This window comes from Aquila chrysaetos, chromosome 6 (assembly GCF_900496995.4).
Source record: "Aquila chrysaetos chrysaetos chromosome 6, bAquChr1.4, whole genome shotgun sequence".
Taxonomy (NCBI): Eukaryota; Metazoa; Chordata; class Aves; order Accipitriformes; family Accipitridae; genus Aquila; species Aquila chrysaetos.
This window is the reverse complement of record NC_044009.1, coordinates 35,599,369-35,612,349: the sequence shown is the minus strand read 5'-3', so window position 1 is coordinate 35,612,349 and position 12,981 is coordinate 35,599,369. Positions and strand designations below refer to the sequence as shown.

General features: G+C 65.7%; 1 protein-coding gene across 2 annotated transcripts in view; it reads left to right on the top strand.

Annotated features, from left to right (window-relative positions):
* Window positions 1-12,981, top strand: part of ASIC4 (acid sensing ion channel subunit family member 4) — a 65,912-nt gene that overhangs the window by 35,325 nt on the left and 17,606 nt on the right. The window contains exon 1 of one of the 2 annotated variants that reach the window (XM_030018629.2): window positions 234-1,571. The exons of the other annotated variant lie outside the window; for it this stretch is intronic. Within the exon in view, the coding sequence (XP_029874489.1) occupies window positions 996-1,571 (576 nt within the window). The 5' untranslated portion in view covers window positions 234-995. Of the gene's footprint in view, window positions 1-233; window positions 1,572-12,981 lie in introns of those variants that run through there. 2 annotated transcript variants of the gene reach the window in all.

Genomic DNA, 12,981 nt, shown 5'->3' with positions numbered 1-12,981 from the left:
CGTGGCAGGGAGGCGGTTAACGGCCAGGGAGCCGCCGAGGCAGGAGGAGTCCGCAGGCGGGCGAGCAGGAGGGGGCCGCCGGGCGAGCTGCCCGCAGGCTGCCCGCCCCCGCCGAGCCGCGCCGCGCCGCGCCGAGCCGAGCCGCGCTCTGCCCCGGGGCGCACGGGCCGGCGGGGCACGGCGGGGCGAGGCGGCCAGCGCGGCGGCGGCGGCGGCGGCGGCGGCGGCGGCGGCGGCGGCGGCGGCGGCGGCGGGGGGCAGGCTCCGTGCCCCGCCCGCTTCGGCACGGCACGGCACGGCACGGCTCGGCTCGGCTCGGCTCGGCTCGGCTCAGCATCGCACGGCGGGGCGCGGAGCAGAGCGGCGCGGCTCGGCATCGCACGGCGCGGCTCGGCGCGGCTCCGTTCCGCTCGGCACGGCACGGCACGGCTCGGTACGGCCCCGGCAGCTCCCGAGCCATTCAAACAAGTGGCTCCGGCAGCACTTGGGAGCCGGGGCTGGGGAGAGGGCACAGCGCGGCTCCCTGCCCCGGAGGCGCCGGGGCCCTTCACGCTGCCTCTTTTCTCTGGCGCTCGCTCTTTATTTGACGATGAAATAATGTTGACATGTCTTGAATTATTAAGTATTCCCTGGATTTTATTAGCACATGATGCCTAAATGCTGCCTGTATCTGCTGGGGTCTTAACCAGAGAGGAGCGAAGGAGAGAGGCAGAGAGACAGAGCGAGGGAGAGGAGAGAGAGGGGTTTTTGACAGCTGTATTTGTGCTGATAAGCGAAGGCACAAGGAGACGATCGACTAGTGAGACAAGAGGGAAGCGGCGGCTCGGAGCTGCTGAGAGGGGCTGCGCTTCCCTCCCGAGACGGCTCGGCCCTCCCGGCGCCGTGCTGGGGCTTGGGGGGGACCCGAGCCCCCTCCCAGCGCCTGGCCGGGCTCTCGGCCGGTGCCCGTGCCGGGGGGCAGCTCGCTGGCTGGGCACGCCGGCCGCGCGGGGCAGATGCCGATTGAGATCGTGTGTAAAATCAAATTTGCCGAGGAGGATGAGAAGCAGAAGGAGAAAGAAGAAGGGGATAAGGAGAGCCTGATCGAGGAGCCCGCCCGGCCCCGCTCCCGGGACCTGGCCGCCTTCGCCAGCGCCAGCACGCTGCACGGCCTGGGACACATCTGCCGGTCGGGGCGGCTGGGCGTTCGCCAGACCCTCTGGGCGTTCGCCTTCCTGGCCTCGCTCGCCTTCTTCCTCTACCAGGCGGCCAAGTCGGCGCTGCTCTACCTGGAGCACCCCCACGTCATGGCCCTGGACGAGGAGGCCATCCGCGAGATGGTCTTCCCCGCCATCACCATCTGCAACATCAACCGCTACCGCCATTCGGCGCTCACCGACGCTGACATCTTCCACTTGGCCAACATGACCGGGCTGCCCCCCAAGGACCGGGACGGCCACAAGGCCACAGACCTCCTCTACCCCGACCCCGACATGGCTGACATCGTCAACCGCACCGGCCACCAGCTTGACGACATGCTCAAGAGCTGCAACTTCAGCGGCGAGAACTGCTCATCCCGCGATTTCACTGTGGTGAGTGCACGCCTGGCTCAGCTTCCCTGGGGGCCCCAGCTGGCATGGGGGGCACCCACCTGGCCGTGCCTTGCCAGAGCAGGGCTCCTGGCTCGCTCCGGCTGCTGAAGTTTGCATCTCTCTCTGTTTGAGTTTCCCTCCAAGTTTCACACGGAGAGAGAGAGAGGATCCTGCATGGGAGCTCTTGGTAGGGCTCTGCACCGCAGAACCGGGCTGCCAGCAGGTCCGTGCCGGAGAGGCTCGCAGGCAGGAGCCAGAGCTGGGGGGGAGCGGGGTTCGGCGGTCCCCAGGGTGGGTGTGCAGTGGGCAGGGGGAAAGCCGTGGTGTAGAGCCCTGCTCCAGCCTGGGCTTCCCCCTGGGTTGAAGTGCTCTGTCACAGGGTGCTTTGCACAGCAAGAGTGGCCGGAGGAACGGGCAGAGACCCCTCTGCACGCAGGGGAGCCTTCCTGCGTTTGGGGGGGTTGGCGCTGGGATGTGTGTGAATCCGGAGGCTGCCAGCATTGCACACGCACATGTGTGCACGCACACATGCCGAGCGGCTCCACTCTGGAGGCACGGCCACAGCTGGGCGAGCGGGGGGCTGCCGGGGGCTGCCCGCTCGCTGCCCGGGGCTTGCCGTCAGGGCCTCCTCGCCAGCAGCTCCCTGCCTGCCCAGGCAGCGAGCTCCCGGCCGGGTGCCTCCAGCGTGCAGCTCTTACTAATATTGAGCCTGGAATCACAAATCCTCGCTGTGGTTTGGGAAAATAAATGTGCTGAACGGGCGGAATACCTGATGGGACCCTTTTCAGACCGTAATGACTCTGGAAATGAGCCGCCTCTCTCCTACGGCTGCCAGGGGCTACTGCTCGGCTGGCTTGATGCGCTCCCAGGAGCAGTGCTGCCAGCCGGAGCCTGCTCTGCGCTGGGGAGGGGGATGCGATGCCATGGGCTGTGCGGGATGCTGGGGGGGGAGTAGAGAAGGCTCCGTGGGGCTAGAAATGGCTGATGCAGCATGTCCTGTTTCACTTTGTGCCCATCGATACAATGCCTGCTCGCCGCGCAGGGTGATGCTGTCCCTGGGAAAGCATCGTTTCGGAGGGGGGGCTGCCCTGGGCGGGGGGCTAGCATGGGGCACTGCAACGGAGTGGGAAGGAGCAGGGGGCAGTGGGGGGGCAACCCCACTCCTCCTGGGGTTTTGCTGGGCTTTGTGCCTGCTTTACGCCAGCTGCCTGAGTTTGCCGGGGAGAAGTGCGGTTCAGCAGGGCTGGGAGCAGGGAGCTTTGGTGCTGGACAGTCCTGCACGTGGCTCAGCCACGCTGGGTCCAGCCCCGGGGTCCTCCTGGGGGAGCCTGCACAGCTTTGGCTTGTGGGGGAGGCAGCGAGCCCAGCCTTGTGCCGGGCAGTGGCACGGCATGGCAATGGGATTTGACGTGTGCTGAGCTGCGCTGCGAGGCTGGCAGGGTAGAGCTCAGGCGAATGGAGCTGGGTACAAGCTTCCCGCAGCGTGGACATGGTGTGTGGTGTGCGCCGTGCTGCGTGGCAGCAGAGGGTGACTGCCAGGACAGTCACCGGGACCCGGTTTCTCAGCGGGTGGCCGTGCAGGACTAGCTGACCTGCCTGCCTCAGCTGCTTACGGGTCTGCCCTGGGGATGCTCAGGCAGCTGGGCTCCGGTGTGCCGGCACCCTGCACTGGAGCAGTCTTCAGGCGTGAGGATGGTTAGTGCCAGCTGACCCCCGGCTCACGGCCCAAAGAAGGGGAGCCCAAGACTCCTGCAGCCTGCCCCCGCCCCGTCCACAGCTCAGCCCTCCAGCCTGGCCTTTGAGGCATCAGGGGCTGTCAGCAGAAAGGGGCATCCCTGTCACCTCTCACTTGCATGGAGCAAAGGGGTGAACCTGGGGCAGGAAAGGCTGCAGGATGTGGGTGTGGGGAGGGATGGGGGAAGATGTGACCTCTCTCTGTCACATACCATGTCCCAAAGCCTTGCCAGGCAGCAGTGGGACTTGTCGAGGCATCACACTGTTTGCAGCTGGAGCCTCCTACTCCCGTTCCAGGAGCCGAATCGGTCCCTCGTGCCTCCTGGGAATGACTGAAACACAGAGTGAGCTGCTTGGCAGGCAGGGTGAGTCCCAGCTGTGATGTGTGGGCCTGGGCGCTCCCATGCCTTCCAGCTGTGGGCCCGATGCAGGAGCACCCGGGCTGCCCTGCACCCAGCCATCATGCAGCGGGGACCTCCAGGCTTCATCGGTCCCAGTCCTGGGTCCCCATGTGTGCCTTTATGTTCAGAAAGCTCTGGTACCCAAGCTGCAGTGGGCGGATACGTGAATCACAGTATGTCCCAGCACTGATGGAGGGCTCCCAGACTGCTGCACATCCCCGTGGGTCAAATGGCCTGGGGTCCCAGGGCTCCCAGCCCATGGCGAGCAGCCCCTGGAGCAGAGGTCGCATCCCCAGGGATGCCATAGAAGGGAAGGAGTTTTTCCTGCAGCCGTGCTTGCAGGAGTGCTGGAGTCCTTCCTTCCCTCTGAGCACGAGGTGGATTTCCTCCAGATGCTGGAAGTTTTACAGCACGAGGGTGGCCAAGCTGTGGGGTCACCGGTGGCTGGCTGCCTGTTCGGGAGCAGGAGCAGTGCCGAGACTGGAGCGTGTCCCCTCGCGCTGCCGCTTGTAGCCTGTGCTCACACGATAAATAACCCGTGCGGATCCTTTAAGTAAGAGCCATGAGTGGTAAATGATCTTCCCCTATTTAACGTCACAAATCCACATTCTTTATGGGATAGCAAATTAAGAAACTGTGGGGAAAAAAAAAAAAATCCCCAGCGTAAGCATCTTCCGTGTAATAAAGCCCGGCTGGGCTGTAAATCTCCCCAGGCGGCGGGGACAGCCCTGAGCCGCAGCAAGGCTCCCCTGCAGCCCGGCTGACAAATGTGCCCCCTGCGTCGGCTGCCGGAGGACCGTGCCAGAGCCCCGGCAAAGCGTCTTGCGACCCCCCCGATTCGTGCCGTGCTCCACAGCCCCCCAGTCCTCGCTCTGCGTGGGGGCGAGGGGCTGGGCAGCCCCTGCTGCTGCCCGGTGCCCGCCGGCACGCTGCCCCATGCCTCGGCGAGGGCGGCGGGTGCGGAGCCCTGCCGGCTGGGCGAGCACAGCTGCGGTGCCAAGGGTGCGAAGCCCGCGGTGCCGGCACGGGAAATCAATAGTGGTTTTTACGTGCCGTTGAGCGGGAGGTTGGGAAGCGACCCCGCGGGGCTGGGGCTCAGCTGTGGCAGGTGGCTCGTGCCGGCCCTTGCCCCCGCGCCTGGCACCCCGGTATGGCCACAGCCCGAGGCCGGTGCTGGCCACGTCACGGGGCACTGTGGGAAAGGAGAGCCCTCCCAGCGGTGCTTTAGGGACCGGGGGGACGGGCAGCTGGGGTGCGCAGGGGTCTGGGGGGTACGGCAGGCGGTGCGTGGCAGTGAACCCCCCCCCGGCTGGCAGCAGTATCCCGCCTGCTCGCTGGCAGCGGCTGTGGCAGGAGGCTCCGTTCGTGGCCGGGCGAGAGCCCGGTGCCTTTCTCAAAACCGCGTCCCCTGTCAAAAGCCTTTTGTTTGTGATGTGTGGCTGCCGAAGCCAGTCCTGCCAGGGCTGGAGGTTGGGGGGGAGTGGGGAGGTTGCTGACAGCTGGCAGCGCCTCTCGGAGATGGCACCGGCCCCGGCTCTCCAGGCAGGGCCTCCCGCCTACCCGGGACGTGGGTGGTGCGGGGCGTCTCCCCAGCACCCCATGCAGACCCTGGAGGGGGAAGCCCCTGTGCTGAGACAGGGGAAGCATCCTCGGCTACATCCCACATGCACTCCGAGAGGTCCTGGCTGGGGGGGTGGGCAGGGGGCAGCAGGCTGTCGCCCCTGCCTCCTCCCAGCAAGGCTCGGCCGCCGTTGCCCCTGCAACCTGCACCGCTCCCGACGCAGGGACTCTCTCTGACCTTTCCGCCAGAACTGTACTTAATAAATGTCACATTTTCAGCCTATTTTTAGGCTCTATCAGAGCTGGACTCGTTGCTCCTCACCTGCCCTGCCCCACCTGATGCCTGCTCAGCCCCTGGCATTCGCCCACCCCATTTCGCCTCTCCCCCTCTGCAGGGCTGAGTGTGACCCGGGGCGTGGGGGGCTTGCCGGGGACCCCTCAGCAGCTCACTGGGCTCCAGGCACTGCAGGACCTGCCCTGGCTGGGGCACAGAGGGGCTCTGGGGCCAGGCAGTGCCATACGGGTCCCAACACAGTGTCATCCCCACTGGAGGGTGGCACGGCTGCGGCTGTGGTAGGTGTCCTGGAGGGACTGGATGGGCTGGGGCTGGTGGTGTCGGTGCCTAGGAGAGCCTGGAGCATCCCTCGCCGATCCTATGCCTGTGAGCTGCTCGGCCGAGCCCAGCCGTGCCCATCTGGGTCACTGCACTCCGCTCACTGGATCCATGTCCTGCAGCCCCAGCCCAGCACCTGAGCCATCTCCCCGGGGGCTCGCAGCCCATCCCAAGTTCCCCATCCTCACAGCCTGGCCACCGTGCTTGCGCATCCCCAGGTCTGTGTCCCAGGTGGTGCAGACACGCCGCAGGTTGGTTGCGCTCCTGTCCAGAGCGGCGGCGGCAGCAGCTCCAGTGCTGTTACACATGAGCCACCCGGGCACAGCTCGAGGCACTGCTTGTGCCAGAAAACGGGGGACTTTAATGCAATTCGTTGCCATTTAATTTTACACAATTCCTGCTGCTTAATCCACTGAGAAATGCTAATTTATACAATTCACGTCTAAAAATAAATGTCAGTCCAGCAGCTCCCAGCAGCGGGTAGTTGCTCCCACCAGCCCCCACCGGAGCCTTGTGCGGGGACCCCAGCCCAGAGCCCACCCTGCTCCTGGCCAGCCAGGCTGCTGCTCCTCGCCCCATGGTGCCCAGGCTGCAGCAGCGTGTAGGTGGATGTGGGGGTAATGAGGATTTGGGGTACCATGGTGGGACAGCGAGGGGTTGGCTGCACCTAGGGGTGTCACTGCAAAGCCCCTCATCACGGTGGGTCTCAGGGCACCGTGGCAAGGAGACACTGGGTGTCTCGGCAATCTGGCTGTCTTTCAGATGGCTGGGGAGGTGTGAGGGGCACGGGGCTCCCAAGGTGTCTTTGGGACCCCCGGTCCCCCATGGCTTCCCCCAGAAAGACAGGCTCAGCCCTGTGTGCAGCTGCACCCTAGGCTGCAGCTGGGGTGCACGGGACGAGAGGGGGGTCCCGGTGCAAAGAGCTGGCGTGGGGCCACCTGGCCTGCACGAGGGGTCCAGCCGTGGGTCAGGGCAGCCTCTGCCTGGCTGGCAGGTATTAATTGGTCACAAAGTGCCATTAATGAGTATGGGAGGGGAGGGAAGTGCGCACCCCTCCTGCCTGGGGAGTGGGGATGCATCATTAGGCCGTAAGGAGGCTGCTCTGCAGGGGACAGGAAGCAGGTCGGATCCTGCACGGATGGGGACCCGTGTCCGGGAAGAGCCTGTGCTCAGCTCCCCAGACCCCTGGCTCTTGCCCCCAGGCATCTCTATACCCCACTACCCTCCTTCCCAACCCTGCCGGCCCTTGCACCTCGCCCCCGTCACATCCCGTCTCCCACCCCTTTGCTAGGCAGACCCCCATGCCACCCCCATCCAAGTGGGGTGGCACCGGCACCAGCAGCAACACCGGGGAGGGGGTGCCGGGGCAGCAGGGTGGGTGGCGAGGGCCGTGGCCCTGGGTGCTGGCTCCCTGCCAGAGGGGGCCGAGGCGGGGGAACAGGGGGGTGCGGAGGCGACGCGGCGGGGGAGCGGAGATGCTGGAGGAGCCGGCGGCTTTCCCACCGTCTCCCTGATTGAGATCAGATCACCGTGAGCATAAAAAAGCTCTCTTCATAATTATATTTAATGAATTGACTTTAAAAGCTCTTATGCTCTTATCTGGGTAATTTAATATCACACACTTAATAAGCCTGTCTCTGATACGGGGGGGAGCCAGCGGCCAGGACGCCCGCGCCTGGTGTGGCTCCCCAGGGACACGGGACGTGCCACGAGGCTGGTGCCACGTGCCAGGCTGGGCGGATCGGGGGCACCACCGTCCCTCAGGGCCAGGGCACCCGTGGGGTGTCTGTGGGGCGGTGCCCCCGCAGCATTCCTGGCTGCAGAGTAGGGTGGGCACCTTGGGCAGCTGTGGGAGGGATGGGGCCAGGGCACCCATGGGGGCTTGGCCCCAGGAGTGGGTGCTTGCTGATGCATGGGGCTGCAGGGCTGTGGGGCCATGGGGCGGTGGGGACACAGGGCTGTGGGGCTGACAGAGTGTAGGGTGACTGGCTGGGTGACAGGGAGGTTCATGGGGTGCAGTGCGGCTGGCTGGGCACGGAGGCTCTGGGCACGGGGCAGGGCTGGCTGGGGTGCAGGTGCCCTGTGCCGGCGACGTGGTTGGATGCCCTGTGGCTGGCAGGGCATCGCTGTGACAGCCGTGGCAGGGGTCCCACGGCCAGGCGGCACTGGCGGGCAGCCACAGGGCAGGGTGCACCACGGCTCCCAGTGCCACGATGCCGTTGGCTCCCCGTGTCCCTCCAGCTCCGGCCACCTGCCCACCTGGGGTAGCCGGCTGGGGTGGCATGGGGATAAACGAAGGCTTGTCACCATGGTCTCTGCAGCTCTGCCCCCCCCCAGCTCCTGCGCTGCCAGCCAGGGTGCCGGCTGCCTCCCCGCATGCAGTCATTGCTGCAGCCCCAGCAGGAGTCCTTGGCCCCCCCCCCGCGACCCATCGGTGCGTGCAGGCGGGCGCCTGCGGCGAGCCGGAGGGGCAGGCTCTGCCATATGGAGCCGGGGGCCCTGGGGACCGCGGGAGCCTGTGCAGGGTCTGGGGCTGGGACCCGTGCCCCGTGGCCGTTGGGGCAGCCCCTGGCATCGCCCGCACCAGGCACTCGTTTGGCAGCGGGGCGGAAAGCCACCGGCCGGGCTCGTGTCCGCACACATCAGACCGGCCGGTCCCCCCAGCCTGGCACCACGTCCCCGGTCACCCTGTGCCCTCCGGTCCCCGATTTCCAAGTGACGGAGGACGGAGTGGCACCTCCCAGCACCCCTGCCTGCGCTGCCCCAGGACCGCAGCAGGGATGGGGAGGGTGACGAGGGCAGGGTGCGCGGTGCTGGCCCACGGCCGGCCTTCCCCCGCGGGTGCCGGGGTGCCTGGCGGTGCCGGCTGCCATGCCGGCGCTCGGTGCCAAGGCCGGGAGGGCTGGAAGGGAGGCGCGTGCCAAGGCGGCGGAGCGGGGGGACGAGGATGCAGCTGCCACCTGGCCCTGCGGGGGGGGGGCAGCCCCGGGCGGAGCGGGGACCCCGGGCTCCCCGCCGGCGGCGTGGGGCACCGGGTCTCCCTTCGCAGGGGAGCGGCTGGAGCAGGAGGTTTACGGAGCTGCACTAAGTGACGCAAATGGTTTGAAGCCCATAAAGAGAGACGGTTTTATGTAAGACGACTATATAAAGCTCTGCTGTTCTGCCATTGATGAGATATAGGCCTTTATTTATAGAAGGCAATGTTTGCGGTGCGAGCGCTGAAAGCCAGCCAGGGACCCGCAGATAGGGCGTCGAGTCATTTCACATGCAGCTGCCGTCGACACTGTTCACACATTAAAGAAAAAAATTAACAAGTTTGCAGCCAGTCAGGTGGAAAAAACAATAATTGTCAAAAACCGTATTTCCCCCCTTTTCCAATAACAAATAGCTGGAACGCTGCTGGGGAGGTTTGGGCTTGTTCTGGGAAAGGACGGCTGGGAAAGGAGGCTCTGGCCAGGCTGGGGGATGGAGCAGGCGGCGGGAGGCAGCCAGGGGTGGGAGGAGAGCCCAGGCAGGGGATGCAGGCAGGGGCTGCTGCCAGCACCCAGGCACATGGCAGGGGGTGGATGCCCCTGCCTGGGCTTTTATATGGCCAGGACTGGAATAACAGGGCCTGCGGGCAGGCACGATGGTGCTGGCAGAGCAGCATGGCAGACCAGCACGGCCATGTGTGCGCTGGGGGCTGGGGAGAGGGGCAAACACCAGGAGCTGAAGGTGCTCGTTGCGCGGGGGGCCGCGGACCAAGCCCCCCTGGGTTTTCCTGCCTGGCCCGGCATCGCCTCTCCCCGCCTGCGCACACAGGGATGCTGTGAGGTTATTTCTTTGCCAGATGTGGCTGGGTTTTTACTGGAGAGCAAGCAGCGAGTCCCTGTGGTCAGAGCGCCCTGCCAAATTTCGTTTCATGCACGAAAGGAGGAAAAACTTCTCATGATTAATTGTGCAATAGGGGAGAACATGCATCTCTCTAACCTGCTCGTTGCCGGCCTTTTCTCCCAGGCGCTGCCCTGACATCGAGCCCAGGAGGAGACGGCGAGCTGATCCCGTGGGGACAGGGTGCACGGCAAGGGTGCGAGGGCGGGAGGGTGCCGACACCTCCGCCACATCCTAACTCTGCAAGGGCCGTGAAGGGGAAGAAAGCCAGCCAGGGCTTCACAACAGGGGAGCAGAGTCTGGCTCGTGCTTGAGCTGCTTCCCTGCAGCTCCCTGCGCCTTTCTGCGGGTGGCTGCCCCCTGCTTACGCTGCAAAACCATCCCACTGCGCTCTGAGCCATGCCCCGGCGTGCTGCGCCAGCAGCGGTTACAGGCAGGGTGCTGCCAGCCCCATCCGTTCGCGGCTGCGTCGCCGTGCCGGCAGAAAACAGAAGGCGAGGACGGCCCTGCCGCTGAGCCGGGACGTGTGGCACCGTGCTGCTGGTCTCGGGTGGGGGGCCTGGGCCTGCACCCCGACCTGCTGGGACTTGTGGCTCCCACATGTGCCTGTCCTGTGCCCAGGAGGCATCGCTGCCTGCCCAGCCACCCTCACAGAGGTGGGGAGGGCCCCTCGGCGGAGGCACCTCCGGCTTGCCGTGCCCCTCTCTGGGCGCAGATGCAAGCCGGAGCATGCTTTGCACCTAAACGGCTGTTAAGCTCGGCTGGAGTCAACAGGTTTTCTTCCAGTAGAACAAAAGGTTTCCTCCTGATTGCAGCGCCGGGAAGGCGAGCGCAGGAGAAGGTGGGGAGGCAGGAAAGCCAGAGGCTGGGAGGACCTGCAGGTGCTGTGTCCCGGTGGCACAGGGGTCGGTCGGGGACCCCTCTCTGTGTTGGGGAGCTGAGGTGGGCTGGAGAGCCGGGCTGGCCCCTGCCCATGGTGGCAGGGCAGGCAGGGAGCAGGGGCTGGGGGGACCCACTGGCCCGCTGCCGGGTGCCAGCCCCTGGGATGTGCAGGGCGTGAAGGGAGAGGAGACACAAGCCTGGTCAGAGCAGAGCCCCTGATTAATCACTAGCTGCCGGCCCTCCAGCCAGCAGCTCATTAGCTGTTTAATTCCCGGTGCCCGGGGTGCTGGAGGGCTACGCGGCCCTGATTGAGGTGGCCGCACTCGTCTGGGCAACTGCAATCAGACCGTGGCTCCCCGGCCCCGGGCACAGGCACAATTAGTGGCCATGTCCTCCGTGCTCCCGGGGTGGGTTGGGCAGTGGGTGCTGCAGGTACTCTGGGTGATGCGAGTGCTGCAGGTGCCGCAGGCACTGCAGTCGCTGCAGGTGCTGCGGTCAGGCACGGGTGAGGCACATCAGTGACAGTGGCTGCGGAGGGCCAGCGGGCATCCCCGGGGTCAGGAGACATGCCTGTCTCCTCCTGTATCCAGCTGTACCCCGCATGTGCCCGGAGCGTCGCGGTCCCCGTGGTGTCACGGGGCTGGGAGCGGCTGTCAGCGGTGTCGGCGGCCGTGGCGAGGCACTGCGCTCGGCTGCACAGGGATATTTTGCCAGGCTGTCATTGCCGAGGGGCAGCGGCCCTGGCACCCCGCGCATCCCCGTGCTGTCTCATCCCTCCGCCACCTGCACCTGCACCCACAGGGCTGCAAGGCGAGGGCTGCAGGTGGCACCCATGTCCCTGCCTGCACCCTCGTGTCCCTGCCTGCACCCTCGTGTCCCTGCTACTACCCCAGGATCTTTCCTGCCCCGGCTCTTCTTCCTCCCAGGCTGGGGCTCAGCCTGGGCGACCCCTCCGGGGATGGGCTGGGGGTGCTCACCGGGGCCAGGGGAGCAGGGCAGGGGCAGGAGGGAGCTGGGTGCCCCCAGAGAGCAAGGCACCGGCCGTGCATGCTGCCCATAAACCTCATACCCCATCCTGGGCATGCGGAGGTGGGCACCGCTGTGCCTCCTGGCTGCAGGGGGGTGTTTGCAGCTCGGCTGCCCCCCATTGCCCTCCAAACCCTGCCGTGCCCTTCAATCCCAAGCTGCCGTCCCTACTATTTCCTTGCAGGCTCGGGAGGGAGGGAGGGACCGAGCCGCAGAGGGAAGCGTCTCCATCTGTCTTCAATGCTCCAGCGGCTGGAGCGGGGCAGGGCGGGAGCCTGCGGGTGTCCCTGCTGCGGGGGGCGGTGGGGCGAGCAGGGATGGGGTGCGTGTGGGGGCAAGCTGGGAGCCTCACTGGGGCTGTGACCCCCGCAGAAGAGGCAGGGCCAGCCCAGCATCTGCTGCTGCTGCCCCTGGGAAGGGCACAGAGCAGCCTGCCTTCCCAGGCAGCGTGTGACTGAGGGCACTATGCAAATCCAGCTGAGATTGATGCAAGTATTAATTATGTCCCAGTGGCTCAGCTCCCACCCAGCCAGGCAGGGCACAGGGTGCCACGGCTGCTCATGCAGGAGAGCCGGGTTTGCGCTGGCAGTGTCCCCTACACGTGTCCCCTGGGTCCCCAGCCTGCTCCATCATCCCGCTGCGCACTGTGCTGTTCCATGCCAGGCCAGCCCTGCTCTCCCAGCCCCGTGGCACTGCCTGGCCCGGGGGGCGAAGCCATCACTGAACTGGGAGGCGAACGGTCCGAGACAGGAACAGCGTTAGTGCTGTCAAGCAGCCTGGTGTGCCCAGCTCTGAGGTCCTGCTAATCAGAGAGTGTCTGCAATTACATGTGCTAATTACAGGCAGAGGTTCACAGAGATTCCTGCCCTGCTGGCACTGCGCTGGTCTCACCGGGTTGTGTTGCTCCTGCGCGAGGACAGGAGCGGATAACCAGGGCTGCTCAGCCCGCTCTCCCTGCCCAGGCATGGTATATGACAACCAGGCCCCCTGCCCAGCCCCATCCCATCCCATATCAATCTCCATCCCATCCTATCGCCGTCTCAATCTCCATTCCATTCCATCCCATCCCCTTCCCATCTCGATGTCCATCCCATCCCATTGCATCTCAATCTCCATCCCACCCCATCCCGTGCTGGGCATGGTGTGTGGTGCCGTCCTCAGAGACACCACACATGTGGCTGTGACAGCCACTCCGTCCCTGAGCACCTGGCTGATCCCATCTCGGTGGAGTTGCTTTTCAGAGGGAGTTTTTCAGGCTCTGACCCCCCTGCGCTGCTGCCGCTCTGACATCCTGTTTCCTTATCGCCTGACATGACCTTAATTA